Source organism: Mobula hypostoma, unplaced genomic scaffold, assembly GCF_963921235.1.
Source record: "Mobula hypostoma unplaced genomic scaffold, sMobHyp1.1 scaffold_42, whole genome shotgun sequence".
Classification (NCBI taxonomy): Eukaryota; Metazoa; Chordata; class Chondrichthyes; order Myliobatiformes; family Myliobatidae; genus Mobula; species Mobula hypostoma.
The window spans coordinates 1,882,323-1,899,463 of NW_026948219.1; the positions used below are offsets into that span (position 1 = coordinate 1,882,323).

Below are 17,141 nucleotides of genomic sequence, written 5' to 3' on the forward strand. Positions count from 1 at the left end.
AAAGGACTGTGTCTGAGACAGCTGGGTTGTTGCAATGTGCCTCTAAAGTCTGACAGCAGACTAGTGAGTGAATCTTCGATGGAGCAGAGTCAGAAATCAAAGCCTGAATCAGGGCTTTGGGGCTCCTGAAAGAGATGGCACCTAGAGTTTACCAGGAGGAGCAGGAAGAGGAATCAGACTGGTAGGATGTGGCTGCAAATGAAAGATCAGAAACATTTTCAAACAGTTTGAAAAAAAATGGTGGTTAATTTCTGCAGAATACTGGAGGAAATCAACAGATCTGGCTGCAAATGCGGAGAGGAATAAATAGACAACATTTATGCTGAGCCCCTTCAGCATGTCTAGACTGTGCACTCCTCTGCTTTGTTGCTGCCTGAACTGCGGAGTTCCTCCAGCATTTTGTGTGTGCGTCTCTGTACCGTATTTCCAGCAACTGCAGAATCTCTTGTGTTTTATATCTACACTTGTAAGAGGATTGTACTTTGGCATTAGATACACGTTGATATTGAGTATACACGTTGATATTGAGTATACTGTTTATGGGAAACGCTTTCTGCGTTAAAACAGCTGCTGAATTTTCTATGCACACACACACACAAACTGAGCTACGGACATGGAACTGGTGCTTGCAGAAACTTTTAATGGCACAGTGATTACCCATAAATCCCTGCGTTACAAATATCGCCGTCGCCGAAGCACCTATCAAATGCGCAGGCGTCAGCATTGTGACGTTCCCGAATATCACGCATGCGCGCAGTACACAACGGCCTCAGAAGAGCTCTCAGAAGAGTGTTTCAACACTGACTTCGGGACAATTGCTGTGACTCAGACATCGTGAGCCGCAATCCCGGGACAGTCCTGCTCTCTTCCCTCTCTCTCAGCCCCACCATCCGTACACGGGCCCCGGGGAGCTTCCGGCTGATGAGGGAATGGGAACCGATGGATCTCTCAGACAGAGCTGAGCTCCAGTTGTCTAAATGCAAGGATTGGGAACTCGGAGAAAGGGAACAAAATCTTTTACATCAGCTGTTGAGAAAATCACCTTTGTTCTGCCTCCAGTCACAAACAAGAGAAAATCTGCAGAGCGGGCACAGTTTTAAGGTGCTTGGAAATAGGTACGAGGGAGATATCAGGGGTGTTGTGTTCTTTATACTTACCGTGGGTTACTGATAACAAACCATATTCTGGCAGACTTGAACTTTAATTTAACAGCAACAAAACCACGGTTTACACTGCCAGGCTTCTCGATCATTCTTCATTTCTGCGCATGCTGGGAACTCTGTCCAGTCACGTCCTGACACGTGATATCACCTCAAGGGGTAAGTTTTTTTTACAGAGTGGTGAGTACGTGGAATGGGCTGCCGGCGACTGTGATGAAGCCGGATACAATAGGGTCTTTTAAGAGGCTCCTGGATAGGTACATGGCGCGTAGAAAAATAGAGGGCTATGGGGAACTCCAGATAATTTCTAAAGTAAGTAGTGTTCGGCACAGCATTGTGGGCCGAAGGGCCTGTATTGTGCTGTATTGTATTGTGTTGTATAAATGGGGAAGTCACTTACCCATGACCTCTGGTTGTCATCCCACCCAACACCAGTGGAAAAAGCTGCTGGCATTTACCCTATCTATACCCTCATAATTTTGAATACTTCCAACAAATCCTCAAAGCAATGTATAATTTCCTTGTTTATGCTTAGAGCCTTTTTTAGATGTATAAGATGATGAGGGGCATTGATCGTGTGGATAGCTAGAAGTTGTTCCCCGGGCTGAAATGGCTAACACGAGGGGCATCTTTTTAAAGTGCTTGGAAGTAGGTACCGAGGGGATGTCAGGGGTAAGTCTTTTTACACAGAGAGTGGTGGGTGTGTGGAATGCACTGTCGGCAGCGGTGGACAAGGCAGATACAATAGGGTCTTTTAACAGCCTCCTAGACAGGTACATGGAGCTTAGAAAAATAGAGGTCTATGCGCTAGGGAAATTCCAGGCAGTTTCTAGTGTAAGTTACATGGTTAGCACAACATTGTGGGCTGAATGGCCTGGAATATGCTGTAGATTTCTATGTTCTATGCTGAACAGTGAAATAACTTTGGCTATCCTACAATCCTCTGATTACTCTCCTGTCACTAAGGATGATTTAATTATCTCTGCTAGGGCCCTGACAATTTCTGCACTTGCCTCCCGTAGGGTCTGAGGGAGCACCCTGTCATGCCCTGGAGATTTATCCAGCCTAATCTGCCTCAGGATAACAAACATCTCCTCTTCTTTAATCTGTACAGGGCCCACGATTTTAATGCCGCTTTTCCACAATCCCATACACTCTTTGTCCACCTCCTGAGTAGAAACCATAGAAAAACAACAGCACAGAAACAGGCCTTTTGGCCCTTCTTGGCTGTGCCAAACCATTTTCTGCCTAGTCCCACTGACCTGCACACGGACCATATCCCTCCATACACCTCCCATCCATGTATCTGTCCAATTTATTCTTAAATGTTAAAATAGAACCTGCATTTACCACCTCGTTTGGCAGCTCATTCCCTACTCCCACCACTCTCTGTGTGAAGAAGCCCACCCCAAATGTTCTCTTTAAACTTTTCCCCCTCACCCTTAACCCATGTCCTCTGGTTTTTTTCTCCCCTTGCCTCAGTGGAAAAAGCCAGCTTGCATTCACTCTATCTATACCCATTACAATTTTATATACCTCTATCAAATCTCCCCTCATTCTTCTACGCTCCAGGGAATAAAGTCCTAACCTATTCAACCTTTCTCTGTAACTGAGTTTCTCAAGTCCTGGCAACATCCTTGTAAACCTTCTCTGCACTCTTTCAACCTTATTAATATCCTTCCTGTAATTAGGTGACCAAAACTGAACACAATACTCCAGATTCAGCCTCACCAATGCCTTATACAACCTCATCATAACATTCCAGCTCTTATACTCAATACTTTGATTAATAAAGGCCAATGTACTAAAAGCTCTCTTTACGACACTATCTACCTGTGATGCCACTTTTAGGGAATTTATATCTGTATTCCCAGATCCCTCTGTTCTACTGCACTCCTCAGTGCCTTACCATTTACCCTGTATGTTCTACCTTGGTTTGTCCTTCCAAAGTGCAATACCTCACACTTGTCTGTATTAAACTCCTTCTGCCATTTTTCAGCCCATTTTTCCAGCTGGTCCAAGTCCCTCTGCAGGTGCTGAAAACCTTTCTCTCTGTCTACTACAACTCCAATCTTTGTATCATCAACAAATTTGCTGATCCAATTTACCACATTATCATCCAGATCAGTGATATAGATGACAAATAACAATGGACCCAGCACTGAACCCTGTGGCACACCACTAGTCACAGGCCTTCACTCTGAGAAGCAATTCTCTACTACCACTCTTTGGCTTCTTCCATTGAGCCAATGTCTAATCCAATTTACCACCTGTCCACGTATACCTAGCGACTGAATTTTCCTAACTAACCTCCCATGCGGGACCTTATCAAAGGCCTTACTGAAGTCCATGTAGACAACATCCACTGCCTTCCCTTCATCCACTTTCCTGGTAACCTCCTCGAAAAACTCCAATAGATAGGTCAAACATGACCTACCACGCACAAAGCCATGTTGACTGTCCCTAATAAGTCCCTGTCTATCCAAATGCTTATAGATTCTGTCTCTTAGTACTCCCTCCAATAACTTACCCACTAACAACATCAAACTTACCGGCCTATAATTTCCTGGATTACTTTTCGATCCTTTTTTAAACAACAGAACACCATGAGCCACTCTCCAATCCTCCGGCACCTCACCCGTAGACACCAACATTTTAAATATTTCTGCCAGGGCCCCCGCACTTTCAACACTAGTCTCCTTCAAGGTCCGAGGGAACACCCTGTCAGGTCCTGGGGATTTATCCACTTTAATTTTCCTCAAGGTAGCAAGCACCTCCTCCTTTTCAATCTGTACAGTTTCCATGATCTCACTACTTGTTTCCCTTAATTCCATGGACTTCATGCCAGTTTCCTTAGTAAATACAGATGCAGTAAACAGAGTTGAATAAGTATTTAAGATCTCCCCCATCTGCTTTGCTTCCACATGTGGTTTGCCATTCTGGTCCTCCAGAGGACCGAATTTGTCACTTGCAATCCTTTTGCTCGTAACCTATCTCTAGAATCCCTGAGAATTATCCTTCAGCTTTTCTGCGAGAGCAATCTCATGCCTTCTTTTAGCCATCCTGATTTATTTCTTATGTATTCTCTTGCATTTCTTATACTCCATAAGAATCTGCCTGCTTATACCCGTTATCCAACTCCATTTTGTGTTTCACCAGGGTCTCGATATCTCTTGAAATCCAAGGTTCCCTACAGTTTCTGTCTTTACCTTTTATTCTGACAAACACACACCCGCTTTGTACTATCAAAATTTTGCTTTGAAGGCCTCCCATTTACCAAGCACACCTTTGCCAGAAAGCAGCCTGTCCCAGTCCCCAGTGGCCAGATCCTAGTGTCATAATTCCAGGTGTTGATCCATGCCCTGAACACATCCGCCTTTCCTACGCTGCTCCTTGTATTGAAATATACAGGGCTCAGCATATTCACTGCACCATGCACAACCATTTCACTTTGTCTGAGGTCTGAACAACAAATGTCTCCACAACCTCTCCACTCTCTGTTCTGTTATTCAGGCTCCCATTCCCCCTGCAACTTTATTTTAACCCTCCCCCACCCCCACCTCCCACGATGCAGATCCATCACCCCTTTGGCTTTCATCTCCCAGATCAATAAAAAGGAGGCGCATGCCAGGTACAGGTGGATTGGAACAAATGGGGTACTGTTGAGTTACAGGAAATTCAAGTGAACACTTATGAAAGAAATAAAAGAGGTGAAGAGGTTGCCCCAGCAGACTAAAGTGAAGGAGAATGCTCATGGATTCTGCAGGTATGTTAAGTGCGAAAAGATTGCAAGGGAAAAATTAATCCTCTGCAAGATCAGAATGGTGATCCATATGAGGAGACAAAATAGATGTGGGAGATATTTTTGCATCCATATTTACTCAAGAGATGGACACAGAGTCTATAGAATTGAGGCAAAGCAGCATCAACTTCCTGGACCCTGAACAGATTACAGAGATGGAGGTGTTTGCTGTCTGAAGGCAAATTAGCGTGGATCAATCCCCAGGGCCTGACAAGTTGTTCCCTGGGACTCTGCGGCAGACAAGTGCAGAAATTGTCGGGGCACAAGCACAGATATTTAAATCATCCTTAGTGACAGGTGAGGTACTGGCAGATTGGAGGACAGCTAATGTTGTTGTTCTGCTGTTCAAGAAGGGCTCTAAAAATAAACTAAGAAATTGTACATTGGTGAGCCTGACATCAGTAGTGGGAAAGTTATTGGAACGTGTGTGCAGGAACCAGATATATACTATAACTACTTGGATAGATGTGGATTGTTTAAGGATAGACAGCATGGCTTTGTGCACGGTAGGTCATATCTAAGCAATCTTGTAGAGTCTCTCGAGGAAGTTATCAGGAAAGTGGATGAAGGCAAGGCAGTGGATGTTGTCTACATGGACTTTAGCAAAAGCACTTGACAAAGTGTGATATGGGAGGCTGGTCAAGAAGGTTCAGTCACTCAGCATTCAAGAGGAGATAGTAAATTGGATGAGACACTGTCTTTGGGAGAAGCCAGTGTGTGGTAGCAGATGGTTGCCTCCCTGACTGGAGGCCTGTGACTAGTGGTGTGCCACAGGGATCAGTGCTGGATCTGTTGTTGTTTGTCATCTATATCAGTAATCTGGATGATAGTGTGGTTAACTGGATCAGCAAATTTCTGTATGACACCAAGGTTGGTGGTGTAGTGGTCAGCGAGGAAGAATATCATGACGTGCAGTGTGATCTGGACCAGCTGGGAAAATGGTTTGAGAAATGGAAAATGGAATTTAATGCAGACAAGTGTGAGGTGTTGCACTTTGGTAGGACCTATCAAGGTAGGTCTTTCACAGTGACTGGTAGGGCACTGAGGAGTTTTGCAGAAGAAAGGAATCTGGGAATACAAGTCCTTAATTCACTGATATTAGGGGAGTCCAGAACCAGAGGCCACAATTTGAGAATAAAGGATAGGCCACTTAAAACGGAGTTGAGGAAAAACTTTTTCACCCAGAGGGTTGTGGATCTGTGAAATGCTCTGCCTCGAGGCCAATTCTCTGGATGCTTTCAAGAAAGAGTTAGATAGAGCTCTTAATGATAGCGGAGTCAAGAGATATGGGGATAAGGCAGGAACAGGGTACTGATTGTGGATGATCAGCCATGATCACAGTGAATGGCGGTACCGGCTCGAAGGGCCAAATGGCCTACTCCTGCACCGATTGTCTATTGAAAATGGTGTCATAGATGGGATGGAAAGAAAGATTTTGGCCCATTGGCCTTCATGAACCAAAGTACTGACAACAATAGATGGACGTTATGTTGACTTGTAGAAGACATTTGTGAGGCCTACTTTGGAGTATTGTGTACAGTTTTGGTCACCTACCTACAAGAAAGTTGTAAAAGAGGTTGAAAGAGTTCAGAGAAAATTCACAAGGATGTCACCAGGTCTGGAGGACTTGGGTTATCAGTAAAGATTGAACAGGTCAGGAATTTATTCCTTGGAATGTAGAAGACTGAGGGGAGATTTGATTGTGATAGAGAGGCATAGATAGGGTAAAAGCAAGCTGACTTACTCCACTGGGATCGGGTGGGACTACAACCAGAGGCCATGGGTTAAAGGTAAAAAGGTGAAACGTTAAGGGGAACATGAGGGGAAACTTCTTCACACAGATGGTCATCCGGGTGTGGAATGAGCAGACAGCACAAGTGGTGCATGTGAGCTCAATTTCAACATTTAAGAGGTTTGTATAGGTACCTGGATGGTAGGGGTATGGGAGTGGGCAGTTTAGATAGTTCAGCACAAACAAAAGGGCCTGTTTCTGTGTTGTCCTTTTCTGTGACTGTGACAAGAACCTGAAATAATACAAAAATTCACTCTAAGTCCTTTTCACAGCTGTGTGGACCAACCATTCATCTCAGCAGGAATTTTTTATATGGCGTTAAAACTTAAAACTGTGGCACTTTAAGTTAATAATACATAAAAGAAAATCCTCGCTGCACGTCAAGAAAGACTATTTGTGTGAGAGTGTTTCAGATATGGTGGGGCCAGGCACCCGTGCTGCTCAGCAGGAACAGGGAATAATACCAATGGAGAGAGTCAAACTGAGCCAAGTCACAAATTGGAGACGGCAGAAATGCCCCATTCTTATATAGACAGGAAGAGCATCAGGGAATTGATGGTCATTCCAGATACCAGCTCTGTGCCCAGTTAGAAGATGATTTATCTCTCCAACTTGGGTTGAACCTCACTGTAACAGTGTGATACCAGATCAAACCTTGGCAACTCAAGTAATCTCATCTGAAATGTTGTCCTGCATCCATTGATGGATTTTGTAAATCTTTTTACAGGTTAAAAATAAGAAGGAATTTGTCTCCAGGAATCTCAAACACGACACGCCAGTTTTGCTGTCTCTGTCTAGATATTTAAGAAGTGGAGCAAGGGATTCAATCGACCATCCTTCCTGCTTTGACTGTGGGGAGGGATTCACTCGGTCATCTCAATTGAAGGTACATCAGCAAGTTCACACTGGGCAAGGTCATTCAACTATTCAGTGTGTGAGAAAAGATTCTGTCGATCTTCCCACCTGTGGACACACCTGTCAGTTCACACTGGGCAGAGGCTGGTCATCTGCTGAATTTGTGGGGAAGGATTTACTCGGTCATCTGAACAAATGGCACACCAGCAAGTTCACACCAGGGAGCGGCCATTCACCTGTTCAGTCTGTGGGAAAGGATTCATTTGGTCATCTCACCTACTGACACACCAGCGAGTTCACACTGGGAAGAAGCCATTCACCTGCTCAGAATGTGGGAAGAGATTCACTTGGTCATCTGACCTACAGAGACACCATCGAGTTCACACTGGGGAGAAGCCATTCGCTTGCTCAGTCTGTGGGAAGAGATTCACTGAGTCATCCAACCTAATGGTACATCAGCGAGTTCACACTGGAGAGAAGCCATTCACCTGCTCAGTCTGTGGGAAGGGATTCACTCAGTCATCCAACCTACGGAGTCATCAGCGAGTTCACACTGGGGAGAAGCCGTTCACCTGCTCAGTCTGTGGGAAGGGATTCACACTGTCATCCACCCTGCAGAGTCATCAGCGAGTTCACACTGGAGAGAAGCCATTCACCTGCTCAGATTGTGGGAAAGGATTCACTCAGTCATCCCAACTACTGGCACACCAGTCAGTTCACACTGGGGAGTGGCCATTCACCTGCTCAGTCTGTGAGAAGAGATTCACTTACTCTTCCACCCTACAGAGACACCAGCGAGTCCACACTGGAGAGAAGCCGTTCACCTGCTCGGAATGTGGGAAGAGATTCACTAAGTCATCTCACCTACAGAGTCATCAGCGAGTTCACACTGGGGAGAAGCCATTCACCTGCTCAGTCTGTGAGAAGAGATTCACTTGGTCATCCGACCTACAGAGTCATCAGCGAGTTCACACTGGGGAGAAGCCGTTCACCTGCTCAGTCTGTGGGAACAGATTCGCTCGATCATCCACCCTACAGATTCACCAGCGAGTTCACACTGGGGAGAAGCCATTCACCTGCTCAGTCTGTGGGAAGAGATTCACTCAGTCATCCACCCTACTGAGACATCAGCGAGGTCACACTGGGGAGTGACTATTGTTATGAATCCCTAGATTTCGTTTGCTGTGGACTGTCATTTTGAGAGAGAGAGAGAGATTAAGAATGGAAATCAGTCTGACTTGCATCTTGTTTACATCGCTCACAGCTTGTTTAGTTTTAACCAAGGACACAGACACTCAGAGTCAGACGGAGATGAAGGAGGAAAAATGGAAGGATCGGAACAAGGGAACCAGTGGCCAAGGGTCATTGTTTAGAACTTTAATATGCCCACAAGGGTGGGTTAATTATTGATTCAGCATACGTTGAATGTGTGGTTGTCACCTCGTTTGATCCATAGGAGTGGATCGGATTTGGGGTATCCTGTGAAGACCACTTATGTGTTAACCCTTGCCTGGGTGTGGTGTGGAAATTCACTTGAAGACGATACCCCTTGTGAAAAGTCACTTTTGGTGATAATTTGTATGTGGATTTGGAACGACGACAGATAAAATCTACAGCGACTGTTCTCTCGTTTTACCACCATGGATGCTGTGGAATTCAACGTTATTGCCTTCTCTCAACATTTACCCTGGATTACAAATATCTCTCTCTCCTCAACTATTCTGTGGTTTAACTGAACTTTCATAGTTCACCATCTCAAGACTCCAAGCCTTGTTTCCCCTGAGCTCAATAGTTTGGGAGTTATATTTACCCACATTTATACACATAACACTGTTAATTTTTGTTTATCTTGCTTAAGTTACTATATTGTTAGTAGGTACTAATAAAGATAGTGGATTTAACATCAAAAACAGACTCTAGGTGTAGTCTATTGCTGCTGACTCATTTCTAAAGTGTTACGGGGACAAAATTGGGACCTGCATCCGATATAGGAAAAGATTTGGAGGCATATTGATTAATTATCGATTTCATAGGAGAAATCCCTTTTGATTTATTTGTGTGTGGAAAATCAGCAGCAATGGATGTTGATAGATTTCTGGAAGCGCCAACCTCTAAGGCACTAAAGGACACCAGAAGGATTGAGTTGTTGAGTATTGTTAAATGGTTAAAACTTGCTAAGGTGAAATCGACAATGAGGAGGTCACAGATGCAGAGGATAATAGCTGAACATTATGTATCTGAGGGTGTGTTTAAAGTGGAGGAGTTGGAGGTGTTTCCTGAAAGTAAACCTAGTGAGCTTGGCCTCCCATACAAGTTAGAAAAATTGAAGATGGAGGCTGTGGAAAGGCAGAGGCAGGTTGAGGCTGGAGAGGCAGGAAAACAGAGAGAAGAGGCAGAAAAACAGGGAGGAAGCAGAAAGACAGTGGCTGTTCGAGCTGGAAAAGATAGAGAGATTGCAGCAAAGGGGTCTAGCGTTAGACTCTGGTGATAAGTTTGAGGGCAGTCAGGAAGTTAAATTGGTTCCTTCATTTGATGATGCAGAGGTTGATAAATACTTTCAGCATTTTGATAGAGTTTAAATTTTTGATAGAGCTCAGAGTTTAAAGTGCCCAAAAGAGGGTTGGCCACAAAGTGTAATTAAGGGGAAGGCTCAGCAAGCCTATTCTGCTTTGACAGTTGATGAAGTAGCTGATTATGACATGGTGAAACAGGCTGTGCTCAAAGCTTACGAGTTGGTCCCAGAAGCATACAGGTAAAAGTTTAGAAATTCGAGGAAACCTGTGAACCAGACTTATATGGAATTTGCTTATGAGAAGTTTGTGTGTTTTGACCGCTGGTGCACATATAAAAATGTAAATGATGATTTTAACAGCTTGAAAGAGTTGGTTTTAATTGAAGAATTCAGAAGGTGCGTCCCTGGTGACATAAAGATGTATTTAGATGAAGAGGATGCTGCCACTTTGCAGGAGTCTGCGAGATTAGCAGATGAGTTTGCTTTAACCCACAAGGTTATGTTTACCCTGAGTAAGAGTTTCCAAAAGAGTAGCAGGGATAACCAGGGTACACTAGAAATTAAAGCTGGGACTAGTGATAAGGGTAAGGATGAAGGGAAGCAGTTGAAGGAGAAATATTCTGGTCTCTCTTGTTACTATTGTAAGAAAGCTGGTCATATGATGGCTAATTGTTCTGTCCTGAAGAAGAAAAAGGAAAAGGAGGCAGTCCCAAATACCCCTGATTTGTATGTTCAAGCACCTATAAACCCACATGGTTCTGAACATTCTGTTGCGGCTCAGTTAAGGACTGAGAGGTCTGACCAAGTGAAAAAGGGATTTGATCATTTTATGTCAGATGGGTTTGTATTAGTAATGGAAGGGTCAACCCCAGTACCAGTGAAAATTCTTCGAGATACTGGGGCTTCTCAATGACTTATATTAGACAGCATTCTAAAGTTTGGTGATGAGACTGAGATAGGTGAGGTAAATCTTATTAAAGGCATTGGGGGCAGCATTGTTTCTGTTCCATTGCACAAGGTAACTTTACAGTCAGGGTTGGTTTCGGGACCTGTTAAGATTGGATTATGCTCCAGTTTACAGGTGGAAGATGTTACTTTGCTGTTAGGGAATGACCTGGCAGATGGTAAAGTTGTTCCTGCAGTGCAGTTGACAACTAAGCCAACCACTGATGACCCACAGATGGATTTTAACATTTATCGCAATAACTCGAAGTATGGCTAAAAAGTCTGCCAATGCAGACGGTTCTGTGCAGCGTGATTCTGATACCCAAGATAGCCAAAATCAGGATTCAGGTTATGATGACTTGTCGGGGACTTTTCTGCCTTCATTGTTTCAACAGGATTCAGGTAGTAAGTCTGATGAGAAAGATTTATCCCTGTCTAGGAAGGAGTTTATAGCAGAACAGAACTGAGACCCTGAGATTGAAGCTTTATAAGAAACATCTTTCTCAGATGATGAGATTAAGAAAATGACAGTAGGGTATTATCTCAAGGATGGAGTGTTAATGAGGAAGTGGAGGCCACCTGCTATACCTGTGAGTGAGAAATGGGCAATTGTTCCTAAAGTTTATGGGACTGAAATTTTAACTTTGGCCCACAGTATGCCCGTAGGTGGCCATTTTGGCATGAATAAAACTGTAAACAAGATTATGAAAGAATTTTACTGGCCGAATTTGAGGAAAGATATTGTGACCTTTTGCAGAACCTGTCACACTTGTCAAGCTGTGGGTAAACCTAATCAGGTCAGCCCAGTGGCCCCACTCCAGCCTATACCCGCATTCGGTGAACCCTTTTCCAAATTTATAGTGGATTGTGTTGGCCCATTGCCAAAGACTAAAGCTGTCCATCAGTATTTGCTAACTATTATGTGTACTGCATCCAGATTCCCAGAGGCAATACCTCTCAGAAATATTAAATCTAAAACTGTGGCGGAGGCTCTTAACAAGTTTTTTTTAACTTTATTTGGTTTGCCTAAAGAAAACCAATGTGATCAAGGAAGTAATTTTACATTTGGATTATTCCAGCAGGTAGTTTATGAACTGGGAGCTAAACAAATTACATCGTCTGCGTACCATCCGGAATCACAAGGGGCTTTAGAAAGATTTCATTCTACCCTCAAAACAATGATTGAAACATATTGTGCTGAAAATGGAAACGACTGGGATGAAGGAATACATTTGCTTTTGTTCACTGTAAAGGCTGATTTATACTTGTGCTTTCGGGATACGCCATATCCTACACCGTAGGCCCAATTTAATTTTTGCGTAGCCCTACGCCGTAGCGAGCATGCGTAGTTGTGTCTGCATCGCTCTGCACTTCACCACCAAAACGCAAGTTGGCGGTGGGGTTTCTCTGACACTGTTGAGCTTCTCCGCGAGAGACATGGACGAGGAAATGCATTTCAAATATTTTCCCATGTCGGCAGGTAGATTTGACGATTTGGTTCATTGTCTCCAACAATTTATTTTGCATCAGTGTACAGACATGGCGGAGTAAAGCAACCAGAAATGCGATGCTACCAAGCGGACCAATCACAGTTGTTGCGGTCTGCGTCACCGCGACGCATGAGTTACTTTTTAGAGGAGGTGCACGTCACCCTACGGCGTAGGGTACGTGGTGCCTACGGTGTACACTTGACGCACAAGTATAAATCAGGCTTAAGAGAGTTGGTACAGGAGTCACTGGGCTTTAGTCCATCTGAACTTGTATTTGGTCATAGAGTGAGGGGACCTTTGACCTTGTTAAAGGAGCAGTGGATTGATGGGGATGTACATGTTAACTTGTTAGACTATGTTTTGAAGTTCAAAAATAAACTATACCAAGCCTGTAGTCTAGCCAGACAAATCTTAAAGATTTCTCAAAACAAAATGAAGTGTTGGTATGATAAGCGGACCAAAACAAAAGAAAATACTAGGTGGGGGATAATGTGCTTGCCTATCTCCAATGTTGACAAATCCACTTCAAGCGAAATTCAATGGACCGTATGAAATAGTCTCTCAAATTAATGAGGTAAATTATGGTATTAAAACACACGACTGATGTAAACTAACACGGGTGGTACACATCAATATGATAAAGCCTTATTCTGACAAGCAGGCACCATCGGTGAGCGTTGTCAAACATATCAATCTGGCAACCCTGAGAATGAAACAATTGACTCATCTGAAACTTTTCACAAGCCAAACATGGTCCCAGTTAGGCTAATGAACTCGGTTGTTCTCGAAAACATTGACAACAAGTTGGCTCATCTGCAGCCAAAGCAACAACAACAGCTGAAGGAATTAATTCTGAAGTTTAAAGATTTATTTCCCGATGTTCCCAAGTAAACCACGGTTGCAGTACATGACGTAGATATTGGTCAAGCCAAACCGATTAAACAACACCCATATCACATGAATGTAGAGAAGTGTAAATTGGCCGAGCAAGAAATTGAATATATGCTGAAAATGGTATTATTAGGCCTTCAACATCAGATTGGAGCTCACCTTGCGTCATTGTGCCCAAACCTGATGGTAGTGTTAGATTTTGCACTGATTATAGGAAGGTAAATGCAGTAACAAAAACAGATGCCTATTCTATTCCTAGGGTGGTTGATTGCATCGATAAGGTTGGAAAAGGTAATTTCTTACAAAGATTGATCTGTTGAAAGGGTATTGGTGTGTTCCATTGACGGACTGAGGTAGAGAAATTTCTGCATTTGTTACACCTTCTGGGTTGTATGAATACAATGTTTCACCATTTGGAATGAAATATGCTTCAGGAACATTCCAGAGAATGATTGATTCTGTAATTTGAGGGTTAGGACACACAGATGCCTATAATGATGACTTAGTCACAGGGAGTGACACTTGGGAAGAGCATATCTCTGTAGTAGAAAAGCTGTTTGACAGGCTTTCCAGGGCCAACCTTACAGTTGACTTAGCTAAGAGTGAATTTGGCCATGCCTCTGTGATCTATCTTGGCTGTGTTGTAGGTCAAGGCAAGTTGGCTCCTGTGCAGGCAAAATCCAGGCAATTTCTGAAGTTCCTATTCCGACTGTGTGACGAAGGCCCGTCACTGATTACAGACGTCTCATGGCACACTCGGTAAAACACTCAAAGGGTAATCCACACACATTATTCCCCTCTGTTATTGTGGTGAGTGAACGCATCTCAATAAATCAACAGTCACGATTTTACACTCAACCCCAGCAATAATAGGTATGAAAAAAAGAAACACACTGTCACAGTTTTATTATCTCAGGTCAATTTATTCATATTCATCTTTCCAATAAGTGTTTTGCCGAAATGTCATGATAATCTGACGTCTCTCTCCTCCACAGTCACTGGGTCTGAAACAGAGCTGCTGCATAGAGCTGTCTTATATAGAGGCAGCAGCAACCTGCACAGGTGTGCCGATGGTGGAGGATACCATCTTTACCTGGGACAAGGGATATGTTACCTAATTATTCATCTTGTGGTAAAGTTTTGGGGTTTATACAAGTTATTTAACCAGGAAGTGGTGAATCCTGTGATGAAGTATATGTGTTTATTGTGAGAACTGGCTGTAGAGTTTCAGATTGTGTGAAATGGAAGATAATTGAGTTAATTAGCTTTTGGTTGGTCTAGGGGGATTGGCTTAGCAGTTATAAGCCTCGGGTTACCAAGGCTTTGGGTTGTTTTTTTTTTTGTTTAGTCTGAGGGTGGCTGTTAACCAGACAGGTGACAATTGCAAGCTGAATATATATAAAAAAAATCTTCTTGTTTTGATGTGGACATCCAAGTTTTTGTTTCTCCACTATATTTGTAAATAAAAGCACCTCAATCTATTTACGCCACTCAAGCCATCTTGTTATTTTTCTTAGACAGATGACCCACAGTTTTTGTGACAGACTGGTAAGAAGGCTCTTAGAAGGTTTCTGGGAATGGTTGGATATTATCGTAAGTTCTGTAAGAACTTTGCTGATATCGTTTTTCCTGTGACTAATCTCCTGAAGAAGGGTGAAAAGTTTGTTTGGACCGAGCCTTGTCAGGAAGCATTTGATCGATTGATAGTTATTATTTGGGATGAGGCCAATCAATGTAGTGTCATCAGCAATTTTAATTAACAGATTGGAGCTGTGGGTGGCGACACAGTCATGGGTGCACAGAGAGTAAAGGAGGGGGCCAAGGAGACAACCCTGTGGGGCCTGTGTGCTGAGGGTCAGAGAGACAGAGGTGATGGAGCCCACTCTTACCACCTGCCAGCCTGACAGCAAGTCCAGGATCCAGCTGCACAAGGCACGGTGAAGGCCGAGGTCTCTGAGCTTCTTGTCGATACTTCACGCCTTCGTATGGCTAAAGCTCTGCCCATGACTGCAAGGAACTGCAGAAAACTTTGGTCTCATCTGGAAACATCAAAGAAAGAAGCCTCCCCTCTGTGGACTCTTCCTACACTTCCCCTGCCTCGGGAAAGCAGGCCGTGTACTCAAAGATGCCCACAACTTTGGACATTATTGCCGCAAACCCAATCCCCCATCAGGGAAGAGATACAAAAGCCTTAAACAGCATACCACCAGGCTTATGGACAACTTCCTGTCTGTGGTTGTAAGCCAAATTAATGGTCTCCAGTCCAAGAAAATGGAATCGACCTCACAATGTAACTTGACGTGACCCTGCCCCATATGTCTATCTGCACTGCACTTTCTCTGCAGCCATAATGCTTTGTTACAGTTATTGTTTTGTCGTATATCAGCTCAATGTACTGTTGTAATGTATTGATCTGTGTGGATGGTAGGTCGGGCAAGAATTTCACTGCAGCTCAGTACGTGATAAGAATAAACAAATTCCCCATTTTAATTGTGTGGAAATATTAGACAGACTGAGCTTCTGCTTTGGAACCACAGAGGGCAACTTAACTGTTGTCATTTCTGAGGAATGCAAATAAATAGAAAAGGCTTCAGTCTCGCATTACGATCTGCGGTAACTGGGATCAGGTGACCGGTGGTGGGTCTCCCAGACCAATTATCAGAATCAGGTTTAATAGCACCGGCAGATGTCATGTAATTCGTTGTCTCTGCAGCAGCAATAGAACCTAATTTGTAACAATAGATTTTAACCATTGTGGTTTAAAATAAGAATATACATATTAAATAGTTAAATTATGTAAGTAGTAAAACATAAACATTTTAAAAATGTAAGACTGTAAACTATTTTAATTGTGTGGAGCTATTTGACTGACTGGGTTGTTGCTTTGGAAATTCTGGAGTGAAGCTGAACTAAACCTACACATTTACGAGAAGCTCAGATAAGTAGAAAAGACTAATTCTCACATAAATGGGTCAGACATTCAGAAATATTGGCTGCACTTCAGCTGGTAAAAACATTGGAATGAGGCCTAGTCCCGGGCCTCAGCCCAGTGGTTATGATCTGAGGCCTGGGACGAGGTGAGAGTAAGCATTCGGCACGGACTAGAAGGGCCGAGATGGCCTGTTTCCATGCTGTAATTGTTATGTGGTTATATGGAAACAGGCTGAAAATATTGCAGAAAAAACAGTGTCCACCCACAACGAGAGGACATGACAGATCCAGATCTCACTGCCTTGTCTGAATGGGCGAACGATGAAGCTACACATACACATAGAGAAGTGACCGGCAGATGCTGCAGATCTGCGGGAAAATGTGAACAGGACATGGGATCGCGTGACGGGCAGAGGGTCTGCCACCTGAACCGGTCACTCTGCTCCTCGACCCTCACACGCTGCCCGACCCATCTGCTGCATTTCCCACATTATTCCATATTTACACCAGATACATTTTTACTTTTTCCCTCCAGATCATCCCTGTCCCTTTCCCTCCACCCCCAGGTCACAGAGTCACAGGCTTGATTCCCATCCCGGTCCAACACACAATTCAGACCCAAAACAGAAATGTGCAGGTTTCATTTAAATCCGTCCATGTGTATAAACACTAATTTCTATTCACATTTCTCCAGCCTCACTGGACAGGAACACTGAAACATCAAGTGAGAAACAGCAGGAGGTGGCCATTCAGCCCCTCTAAC

At 43.6% G+C, this 17,141-nt stretch overlaps 2 protein-coding genes across 2 annotated transcripts in view; one reads left to right on the plus strand and one right to left on the minus strand.

Moving 5' to 3' along the window:
• Positions 1-17,141, minus strand: part of LOC134341937 (zinc finger protein 227-like) — a 367,790-nt gene that overhangs the window by 290,474 nt on the left and 60,175 nt on the right. The gene's annotated exons all lie outside the window — the stretch shown is intronic.
• The window catches only part of LOC134341974 (uncharacterized), a 124,327-nt gene that overhangs the window by 28,919 nt on the left and 78,267 nt on the right, over positions 1-17,141 (plus strand). Inside the window, 2 exon segments of the mRNA XM_063039921.1 lie at positions 7,782-8,757; positions 13,707-13,738. Coding sequence (XP_062895991.1) covers positions 7,782-8,757; positions 13,707-13,738 — 1,008 coding nt within the window.